This window comes from Pteropus medius, unplaced genomic scaffold, assembly GCF_902729225.1.
Source record: "Pteropus medius unplaced genomic scaffold, Ma_sr-lr_union100, whole genome shotgun sequence".
NCBI lineage: Eukaryota > Metazoa > Chordata > Mammalia > Chiroptera > Pteropodidae > Pteropus > Pteropus medius.
The window spans coordinates 5263398-5276000 of record NW_024352785.1 but is presented as its reverse complement, the minus strand read 5'-3'; the positions used below and the strand labels follow the sequence as shown (position 1 = coordinate 5276000).

The 12603-nt window shown below is 32.1% G+C and overlaps 1 protein-coding gene across 2 annotated transcripts in view; it reads right to left on the bottom strand.

Annotated features, from left to right (window-relative positions):
- The window catches only part of LOC120590799 (tyrosine-protein kinase Fer), a 287646-nt gene that overhangs the window by 126455 nt on the left and 148588 nt on the right, over positions 1-12603 (bottom strand). For both annotated transcript variants that reach the window (XM_039848412.1, XM_039848413.1), the window contains 3 exons: positions 10854-10910; positions 3545-3660; positions 1054-1148 (listed from right to left, as the gene is read on the bottom strand). In XM_039848412.1, the coding sequence (XP_039704346.1) occupies positions 1054-1148; positions 3545-3660; positions 10854-10910 (268 nt within the window). The remainder of the gene's footprint in view (positions 1-1053; positions 1149-3544; positions 3661-10853; positions 10911-12603) is intronic.

Sequence of the window (12603 nt, the reverse complement as noted above, 5' to 3'; positions counted from 1 at the left end):
AATTGTTTTTAAAATTTTAGACTGTATTCTATCACTTTTCATCACTATATTGAAAGCCACTTTAAGATATAAATCAGTGTAAACCATGCAAATATACAATGTACTACCCTAACACATTGCCATCTTGATGAAAATGATCTAGGAATCCTGCAGTTATATAACATCCAGAAATACTGCAATAGCAAGCAAACCAGTGTGATAAAATGGAACCCATTAACCTTAAATAATGGAACCCATTATTCTTAAATACTGTAAAGAGTATTTAATGGACAATCTACAACATCAGGTTTACTTAACATATATTAAAATTAAAGTTAGAAGTATTTTTCATATTCCTTTAAGTTTCTTCTTTTAAAATGAGGACACAGTCATTAAAGGTAACAATGCTAATCCTTTTGTTATTAAATATTGTATTTGTAAATCTTAAGATCAAATTTTACCTGATTATATTTTCTACAACAGAAAGATGTACAATGAAAACAGCTTAAAAATGTACTGTATCAGTTTAATGTTATTCTTGTTTGTTGGCAAGTTGTTAACCAAAAAAACTGTTGAAAGTCACAAGAAATACTAAGACAAATGCCAAGACAGATTACTTTTTTCTTTATCCACATGTGAAATTAGTTTATAGTTCATCAGTTTGGTTATAATATACAACCAAACAAGAGGATGTGTGGTTAATGTACTTAGAAAATGATATACAATGAGCTACATATAAGATAGTACCATATCATTGTTATAAAATCAAACTAAGTAGATCATTTTTCTAAACAGCCTTTCTCTCATAAACATGTATATATAACTAAATTGTATGTGTAACTGCACTGTAGTAATTTATTTTATCTTAAAAAACAGGTTGGCTGACATTTTCTAGGAAATACCAAAGTATTATGCACTATAAAAATATTAAGTATGTGCACAAGCTCTTTGTCATCAGGAAAATGTTAAACAAAATCCTTGGAAACTTTACAAGGAGAAATCAAAGAGACTGGACATGGAAAAGTAATAAAACATGACATTAAAATATGAATGAAACCTCTAAAATGATATTACCTGGAATTAATTCCATAATGATGTAGATAGGCTGTCTTTGTGTGCAAACTCCTATAAGTTTGACAATATTGGGATGATCATATTGCTTGAGAATTCTGGATGACAGAAAAGTGTAAAAATAGTTAACATTTAAATAAAAAAGTATTAATTTATAATCAGTGTATCTAAGTGGAATACCCTTTAATTAGCATAATTCAATTTTTAAAATTTCAGTATGAATTATGATAAGTAGGATGCATAAGAGTTTTAATAAATATTGGCAAAATACAGATATGAATGAGTCAATTATTCTTAATTCAATTAAATATTCAGTTAAAAATTATTATCCACTCTGAATGACTAGCAACCATAGTCCAAAACATGTAGAATTCTCTTCAAAGTATATAGGTTTGGCCACTACAACAAAAGCGTAGATGAAAAGTATTAGTGAACCTAAACTATAAGCTGCTAGGGTGGTATCTTTTAATTTTTTTTTTTATGTGTACACTTGATTTAAAACACATAAAAATAAGAATCCAATTCAAATTGATAAATACTATAGGGTAATCACTTCATTGAACTCATAATAAATGCTTTATTGATAATAATACATTTCAATATGTTAAAAACTCAAGAGTTTTGAGAAAGCTGGCAAAAAGACAAATAATTGAGTAACAGTTTCAGTAGAGACTTAAACTGAAGTAGAGAAGACAGTATGGAAGAGGCAAAATTTCAGAGTGCCATAAATGTAGCACAAACTTATCCATAGGACTCCAAGCATGAGTTAAAAGTAGATTAGATTCCCTCAGAGGCCTGTCCACCCTGATGATTTCTATTACCAAATTTTACTCTAAATTATCTTACTGACATAGTTATAAAGACACATCTGAAAGATGCAGTTTTCTTTCCTAAGATAATGAAAATAACTTTATTTGAAGAAAGATAAAACAATTTATATGTTTTGTACATATACAGTTAAAGCAGACATAGCTCTAAGAAAAATGTTTTGGATTGAAAGCAATGATTAATGAAAAGATAAACTAAGGAAAATTCTAGTGATAAGGGAAATATTCTGACAATAACTTTGAGATTCCAACTTTTATAAGGAATTAAAAAGTTTTATAATGTCTAACTTTAATCCAAAATGTCATTTCTGAGGTTGGAAACTACTTAGTAAAGAAATTCCACAAAACAGCCAACCTGAACTCAAATCAAATATTAAATATGTAAATATAGCTCTATCAACTATTAAAAGACACATAGGAGGCTGCATGAATATAATTTTCATTTTTAAGATAAAACTTCATAATCTCACTAATGAGGAAATTTATTTACCAATAAAACAATCAAATTTGAAAGCAAAAAAAAATTTGAAAAATGTTAGTTATAACTGTACCATAAGAATATCTATGAATAACTATAAAATAATGAACCTATGAATTTCAATTAGTGATAGCATGCCTTTAAATTTATCAGTGTATTTCCCAAATTGAGAATAACGTATATGAAAAATGTTTTCAACTTTATTCTATAGATATTTAATAAATGCATCCAACTGATTAAATCCATTGTTTCCAATATTCAGTTTTAGATGATAAATGGAGAACTATACATCAAAATGCTCCATGCCATGGGATTTAGTTCTCTCACTGCCATGTCTTCTGTTCTCCCACGGCACTTTATGTAAACTTAATTTTATACAGTATGCCATGATGGAGACCACCCCTTGCCCCTACACTCACACCTTTACCTTAACAATCTATGAGTCCATGGGTCTTCTTCCTCTTCCAATCATCCACCCATCTCCCAAACATATGTCTATTCTCACTCTGTCCAAATCACCTTTCCATTTGTTTTGTGTTTTGTTATATAAATTAGATTTTGCCACTAGCAAAATAGTTTTAGTTTTAACTATTTGCAACACAGAAGTAGCAATTTGAAACATTAAATTTTAGCTAATAGGAAAAAATATTATCCTAGAATATCAATTAGAAAAGAAACAATATGCAAAGTTTGGAACATATGCCAGACACCGAGTTAAAGAAGACATCTGAAGTTATCAGAATGCAAATGAAAAAAAAATGAATCAAGCGATAATACCTAAGTAGGGTTGGAGAGGTAATAATTATATATCTAAATATATATATATATAAATTATATATTTTCTATATAGAATACAGTAATTTTTATTATAAGGACAGTCACAACATTGGATATATACACATATATCCGCATGCATATATGTATTTGCAATATTTTGAAGGACTTAAAGAACCCTCACTGTTTTTAGCAATCTGCTCTTTTGACTGTGATTACCTAACTGACCTAAAGTCTAACTCAGAAACACCGGAACATTTTGTTTCCACATCATATATGTGCTTACTTACGAGGGCTTATTTACAAGTGCTTATTTGTACTTCAGCAAATTATAATTTAAGATATCTTCAAACTTACATTCTAATGAATCACTCATCTTACAAATACATATTTTATATTACTTTAGAGAACTCACTTGGCTTCTTGTAAAAATTTTATTTTCAGTTCCTGAGGAAGATCTTCTTTACATGTTTTAACAGCCACATCGGTTTTATCCTTTAAAATGCCCTTATATACTTCACCAAAATTTCCCTGAAAATACAAATACATTTATTGTTTGGAGTATAAGACAGTCATATAAATCTTTGCAAAATACAAGGAAAGCATGTAATGATGCATTTTGAGCTAGCCAAAATACTCTGTTAGCATTATTCAGAGTTTTAAATTGAAATAAAGATTTGGAATATTGCTATCACCAATCCTCCGACTTTAAATATACTATCTAACACACCAACCATTTGTGGGGTTGAGGCTTGAGGACAACTGAAAAGGAAAATAGGGAAAAAATTGAAAGAGAATAGGATAAAAGGGAAACTTTAAATTGCCACTGTCAGAAATACATAAGTTTCACTCTACCTAGTTCCTCGTATCCCCTAAACTCTAAATTTTATCAAGTTAAAAAAATTGTATCCATTAATTTTTAAAGATAAAGCAGAGATTCTGTGAGTTGATTTTTGGTAATGAGCCACAGAGCCATGTCAGTTGGAGAGAGAGAGTAAGAGAACAGGAGAGAGGCAACAGAACCTAGGCAGATAAAGGACTGTCAACAGTTACCGTTATTGGTTGTTAATCTCTGGAAGGTACGAAGGAGGAGGTGCTTACCCAAATGCTCACGTTTCCTGTGACGAACTCATTTCTAGCCAGTATATGAGCTCCTAACCTTATTTTATGGCTAAAAAGTATTTTGACAAAATTGTCTTATTTTGAAGTCATTTTTCTTTTATTATAAACACAAAATGTTGCAGAGATCTATAAGGCTAACACAATAGCTATTTTTTAGTATTCCCTTAAAGATTTTCTATGTGTGCATATGTATTTTTTATAAAGCTATAATGGTATGCACCCATTATATTATAAGCTTTGATGCTATTATTGAGTTTTGGAGTTCTAAGATCAATGTAACTTTAATAGTTCAAAGTATATAAATTTTATATGTTACTAATAGGTCATTTAAAATTATTAAAATACAAAATGTTTTAAATACTTTAAATATCACTTAATATTTTACTTGATTTTTTAATTTAAAAAATTTATTTTACTTAGTATTTTAAGTATACTTAAGTAATAAATAGTATTATTAAATATAACAAGCAATTCTTAAGTATTTATTAAAAAACTGATCGATCATCCATTCATGAAAAGTAAAGATACTATGAATTCAACATGATATACATTCATTGTAAGTTAGAAAAAAAACATTTGAGCTTTAATTTATATCTTTTCCTGTCATTGGAAGGTCTTCCTGCCTCCTTGTGTGGGTTTCAGCGCCAATCCTGTCATCCACGCTAGGGGATTTTTCTATTAAAGAATGACTTCAGGGTGTGCGGCCCGAGTGTCAGGGTTCTGCATGATGCTACACACTTGCTATAAGTGAAGACCTGATTTATAGGGGCCCAGTTCCAAGGGAGAATCATGGTTCTGAAGTCTGGTGTTGACACTGGAATGACAGCACGGAATTATCTGTGACTTCCAGTACCTTCTGGAATAAGGAATTTCCCCTCTTTAATACTGCAGATCTTCTTTTTCATTGATCTCTGCTAAATCGTGGCAATTCACGAACTGAGGAAACATTAATGAATTAAAAGCAATCCTTATTTTTTAACTAAAAAAAATTGTCCCTTCCCCCAATTACCAGATCATTTTTTATATCAGAGATAGAGCTGAGAAAAGACTTAATCTACATGATTATTGTTGCTAGGCCTCTATCTGAATGATTCTGAAGCACTTATAATAATTCAACTTGTCTAAAACTTATTCATTAGAAGACTTCCTTGCTAAGTTACCTTTTTCATTTACTAGGACCAGCATTCTCTCTGCAAGCATTCCGATTTGAACTCTACAGTACTTTTGTCTTCCTTTTTGATTCTCAAAAAGGCTGCTCTGGTTCAAGATCTCAATTTCCTCCCCTAAGGTGATCTCACTGCTCCAATCCATCCACCACAGCACTGTCAGATTAATCTTTCCAAGAGACAACTTTCATTACATTCCTGTCTTACTCAACATCCATCCTTTGATTTCCATCACTTTCTTGGCCTCTGTCTAGCTCCACATTATAGCCTCCAACTGTTAAATGTGTCCTAAATTCAAATACTTAGTGAACCCAAAGTACAAGCCATGCCTTTCCTAATTTTTTCTGTAAAAAACCACCCTCACCATTAGTTAGAAAATGCTAACTAATCTTTAAGTTCATTTCATATGCCCCCTCCCCTTCATAAGGATTTTTCGATCTTCCCCAAATTACATATCCTGTTACTGAACAGTTATCATTCAATTGCCCCTTTGTACATTTTTAATGGTTTCTGCCCCATATGACAAGTCTTGGCATATACTAGTTATCTAAAAATTTTAAACATTCATTCATCAATCATAACTCAGAGGACTTCAACTCTGTCACCGGTGGTCAAGAGGGAAATCTCCAAACACTGAGAAAAAGACTATGCTTCTCAGGACACCTCTTCTCCATCCGAAGAAGTCAGGAGTAAGCCTAGCCTACCATTTAACAGGCAGAGCTTTACTTCTGCTACTGGCCTTAAGACCAGGAGGCTAAATCTCATGTCTCGTTTATGTTGTCAGTCCTCATAAGATCTTGGTCCTAGGTTAACCCTCATCTCCTCCCTCTCTAACCTTCATCAGATTCTGCAGACTTCTATTTAACCCTCTATATCCAACTATTCCCCTTCTATTTCCATTTTCCACTGTGCTTTCTGGAATTCACAGTCCATCATTATAAAAATGTTTATCTTTAATGTATTCTTTGTCATTCTTTCACTTTCTTGTTCTAACAGAAACATGGCTCTCACCTGTGAACACTCAAATGGTGGCTGAGCTTCCTTTTGCCTTCTAAACTTAAGTGATGCCTCCCTCAACCTCCAATCCTCCCACTGCCTTAGTGTTCTACTAATTCCTTGTCACTGTTTTCAAATCATTTTCCCTCCTGCATTCTTTAAAACCAAACAAACAGCTTTGAAGTTTTGTCATTTGATTATCTACCAGCTGCCTCTTATTGTGGCTATCAGTTATAGAATTTGAAAATATTTCCCTTCATTTATTGACAATTTGAGCTCCTGGATCACTGTACTCAGTGTCATTCTTGTCTTAATTCTTGGCAATTTCAGACACTTAAAGATCCTTGCAATACTTCAAATTCTTTCTTAAACATCTCTTCCAATGATCTGTGTTCCAGCCTATTTTCTAGGATCATGCTTTAAACACCGTCAGTGCCAACAATGCAATGACTCTATAGTATCTATTCATTCATTCTGTTTTCTAGTTGCCTTCTATTTTTCTAGCTTAATTCCTCTAGTATCTAGACTCCAAAAATCCTTTGACCCTGTAAGAACCTCAAAATCTTTAGATCCCATTAATTTTTATTTTTTATTACATTAATATCCTCTCTTTCTTCCTTATGCAGCTTAAATTCCGTGGTCAACAATTATAACTGCTTACCATACACACTCAACTTTTTTTCCCTCTTAATCTGTAGAACTCTCTTGTCAAATTCACAATCTGAATTAAATGCAACACTCTGCCTAAACTGCACATACACAGCTAAATGTGGCTGGATAAGATCCACAACTGTGTTGACTACTTTCACTTTAAATCTATGAGCACGAACTTCCTTAATACTGCCTAATAATCACATTACAATTATCTAGACCATTTGGCCTCTCATTCTTCTAATTAACTGTTTTCCCCTTCTACTCTCTTCTTCAGTCCTCCACTCCTCCCCGCCCTCCATCCTTATTCTTAGCTGATAATTTTGCTTCCTACTTCATTGAGAAAATTCAAACAATCTAAAGAGAACTCAGCTCCACATTTACCCACCTACCAATCTTCCCTTGCTGTTATAAAAATGAACTATTGTATTTCTATTGAAGTTAATCCTATTATAAACTAAACCCGTCCCCTTACCTTACCTACTTAACGATGTTACTCCAGCAAGTCTCTCTTCAAAAATCATACATTTTTCACTAGATCATTCCCAAGTGCAAACCAGCATGCTATTATTCCTCCAAGATTAACCACCACGACCAATCATTCTCTTGAAACCACTACCACATGCCCCTGCTCCCTTCTGCAGCAAAACTTCAGAGTTATAATCCTTGCTATCTCCAATGCCTCTATTCCCATTCTCTCTTAAATCTATTCCAATCTGGCTTTCATCTAAAACATTCCAAAGAATCTGCTCAGCCAAGTCACCAGTGACCTCTTCATTGCTAAATTCAGTGGTTTTTAGTCATCATCTCATTTGGCCTCTCAGCAGGATTTGACAGCACTGAGCACTCTCTTCTCCTTGGTATGCTTCCTTCTCTTCGCTTCTGAAGTATCATCTTCTGATTTTTGCCTTTCAGAAGACTGCACATTCTCAACTTCAAGTATTTTGCTTCTCTTCTCTCCAGCTTCTTAATGTTGGAGTGAATAGGGCTCAGTCTTTGCTTCTCTCCTCTTTTCTACCTAGGCTCTCTCCACTGTTAAACTCATCTAGTCTTATTGTTTTAACTACCATCTAAATACAACTCCCAAATAAGTAAATCACAATCACCAAATTAAACTTCTGATCCAGACTTCATATCTATCTTCCCAACATCTCTATTTGGAAATCTATCAGACAAAACTCAATACATTCAAAATTGAACTCCTAATCTTGTTCCATAAAATCTGATGCACTTATCCTGACACCCCTCTTTCTCTGATGCCTTACATAGAGGCCTTATATCAGGATACTCAGTTGGTTTAACCTTAAAAAATATCCAAAACTCACTACTTCTCACCACCTCCACTACCATCACCCCAACTCAGCAACCACCATCTTTTAGTTAGATAACTGCAATTGCTTCAGAACTTTCTAACTCGTTAGCCTATTCTCAACACAGAAACCAAACTGATCTTTGTAAAAAGATCATGCCACTCCACGTGAAAGCATCCAACAGCTTATCTTTTCATACATGATCAAAGTCAAAGTAATTACAATGACCTACAAGGCACCACATGACCTACACCCTCAACGTCACAGACTTCCTTTCCTATTACATTCCTCCTTGCTTACTCAGTTACAGCCAGTCTCCCTGCTCTTCAGATGAAATTTGTACTGTACCCACTGTCAAGAACCTTCTTCCTCAGATATCCACATGGCGAAATATCTCCTGAGTTTTATTTGAAAGAATTTTAATAAGGCTTATCCAGATTTCCCTACAAAAAAATTGCAATTCTGACCCACAGCACTCCTAAACTCTGTATTTTTCACAGAACTTAGCATCCTTTAACATTATAAAATTTACTATTTGTTATGTTTATTGTTTATCTATCTTCCCTGCTAAAGAGAATACAAGCTCCATAAGGGGAAGGATATATGTCTGCTTTGTTCACTGATGTATTCCAATGTCTAGAAGAGTGCCTGGTACATTGCAGGCACTCAACAAATATTTGAATATTAAATAACAATTATATATCAAGTATAGTCAACTAAGAGTATACTGCTCAATAAGAAAGTTAGAATTCCTGTCTCTAATTTATATTACTACTAAATTTCAAAGTCTGTAGCGTAGGATTATGACTAATTCTTTTTTACTTATGCATTCTCAAGCAGTATACTATAAATATTTATTCAGAATAGGTCATGAGAATATTAAATGACAAATCATTTTCTACTCAAATGTATTAGTTGAAATTAAGCTATACCATTGTCTTTAAAGTTGCAGTCTTTTCATTAAAAAATGATTAAATTTATTGAAACTGACATCATTCTACAGTCTTGTCATTGAGAAAATAATTATTCTTTGAAATAGCCTTATTAATAAGAAAAGGCTAAAATTCCTTCTGATATATCATATTTCACATATTAAACTAAACAAAAATTGAAATATTTCTCTTTAACTGAAAATATTTTTTCTTGAAGACTGAAAAAAAATCTGCCCTATCAACACATTCTATTTCAGTAAGTGGTTTAATTTTACCATTTATAATTGTATTTTCATGGAAATTAATTTATTTATAATTTTTCACCCAATCACTGCTACTGAGTTCCTGACCTAAAGTAACAGAGAGAATATATCTTTAAGAATGACCGTCACAGAGGAAATGAACACATCAGCTACTGCTTTTAGCTTGAAATTCTTTGGAATTTACTTACTAAATAAGCATTTGCAGTCAATAACACTGCTTTCCAATAGCAATTTCATGCTTCTATTTGGAAAAGGTATTTTAAAATACTAAGAATCCTGCAAAGTAGATTTCAACAGAGATTTACTCCCTTAAGATACATCAGAACTAAAAAATAGGATAAAATTTATCAATTCATCAAGTTTAAATTTGAAACCAAAAAAGTAATAATTATTTTTACTTAAAATGCTGAAGCTTAAGTCTAGTATTGATCACTCAGAAATGTATGAGTGATAGTTTTACCAGAATATCAAGATTTTAGTAAATCTTGATATCGAGAAAATATCAAGAAAACATTATTTTTCACTTTGCACTATGAAACTAAACTCATTTCAAACTTTCAAATGGTAACATCACTAATTAAGTCATTGACAAAGAAATTAATATTTACTCATTGGAACTCAATAATAAATAATTTGCAAAGTCCATTTGATTAGTAATTATCAAATGTCTGCCATTATTGTTAGATATAATGTTAGATATATTGTTAGATGTAATCATATTTAACAGCCCTCTATGACCACTAATAGAACTAGCTAAAAAAATGAATAATTATACTGAAACATGTCTTGTCCACATAAATTTTAGATAAAATAATGTGTCCAATGTTTCATACTATGGTTCTACACACAATCCTGAAATCTCAAAGAGCAGTATTTTTGTCTTTTCTGAACTATCATGTAAAACCAGAAACAAATGGAACAAGACTAGAAGGTGTTTATTTAAACTTGTCTTACCTCACAGTTTCTTTTCAAATCTCAGGTCACTAGTTTTGGCTTTACTACACTGTAATAAAATCATCATGGCTTTTAATCCTTCCATAGGAAAACACACATATACTATTTTTAAAAGTCAAGAATCATTCTTAAAACTTTCAAAGATTTTTACACATCTATTTTGGTGAACATCACAGTATTTATAACAGATGTGGTTATAAACTATTCTAGGTTAATATGGGAATGTGCCTCCTGTGTGATGGAATATAAGGGGGCTTTGAAGAAAATGAATCTGCAGAGTTCACAATCACTATAAAGACTTTTGGTTATTTAGTCCAGTTGATTACATACCTTGCCCAGTAATTCTCCCAATGTGACATCTTCATGATTGAGAACCCATTTCTTATCCTGTGGCAAAGAAAAAGAACAGTATTTTAGCCCAAGCAAGAGTACATATCCTGTAAGATGCATCTGAGGCAGTAGGAAATAGACCTAAGGGGATATTTCATTCAGACCATTCGATTTACAGCACACTAAGAAGTTGTAGCCTCAAGAGGGTATAAAACAGATTTAAGAAATGTTACTACACAATAGGATTTTAAAATCTACATTATAGTGAACTTCTATCAGAAATCTTAGCCTTCAAAATTACAGTCTCTTTAACTAGAACACACAGCATGTACTCTTCTCTCCCCATAAAGCTTAGGCTATGCTATTTTTGTCATTTTTAAAGAGTTGTGTCATAAGTACATGAGAGAATTTCATTTTACAGTGCAAAAATTCCAAGTCTCTCTTGATCACAGAGAATTCTTTTTCTATCCAAACCACATTATTAAGAGCTATTTTTCCCACATATAAACTGATCATGAGTTATAGCTGTTTATGACACTGTATATATTCCCATATCTTTCCTAAGTCATTTCCTGTAGTATAGTAAAACAACAAAACTAGGGTGCATAAGACCAGTGATGTGAACATGCCATTATAAAAGAACATCCCATTATCTAATCTCAAGAACTAATTACTACTTAGGGAATAGTTTATCATCTAAAATTCTCAGCTATTAAACCACTTAATACCATAATGGTAAAAAGGCTTTTAAAAAAGAAGAAACAGAAGTAGAAGAAGGTGGTAAAAGGAATGAAGCAAAGAAGAACAAGAGACATAGAAAAAAGGAAGAAAAAAAAGGAAAGAAAAACAGGGGTGGGAAAAAGAGAAAGAAAAAATCCTGTGATAGTTTATTCAGGATTTATTTTTAACCTATGTTAAAATGTAGCGTTGCCGCATTACGCAGATTGAAATGTAATTATGATCTACAGAATGAGTTTTAACAAGTGATCAAACATCTTGAAGTAAAAAGCCACTATGACTTAACATGTCCTGGACAGACATTTGAAGCACTTAACCTTTGGAAGCACCATGTGACAAACACTCAAACACCAGTTTCTGACAGATCAACAAAGGGAACACTGATTTTAAAGACAATAATTTACATGTATAACATTTCAATCTAAAAACAAAGTAGGAGCTATCCTGGAAGAAAACACAGAAGAATAGCTTCATGACCAAGTGAGTAAGCAAAGATTTTACAAGGGCCACAAAAAGCACTAACTATAAAAGAAACAACTGAATTCATCAAAAGTAAAAACATTTGTTCTCCCAAAGGTATCATGTTTTAAAAATGAAAAGGCAAACTACAATCAGGGAGAATATTTCAGTAAAACATACACCTGATAAATAATTTCTATGTAGAACATATAGAGAACTCATAACTCAATAATAAGATGACAAATAACCCAATTTTAAGAAATTGAGTAAAAAGTTAACAGAATATGGATAAATAGACAAGAAGCACACTAAAAGATGTTAAACATCATTAGTCTTCAGTAACATAGAAACAATAGTAAGATGTCACTTTACACGTATTAAAATACTAAAATTAAAAAATTAAAAATACCATGAGATTGCAAGGATGTGGAAAAACTGCATTCCTCATACATTGTTAGTGAGAGTGTAAAATGATACAAGCCATTTGGAAGACAGTTTGGCAGTTTCTTATAAAGTTAAATATACATCTACTTTGTGATTCAGAAATTACACC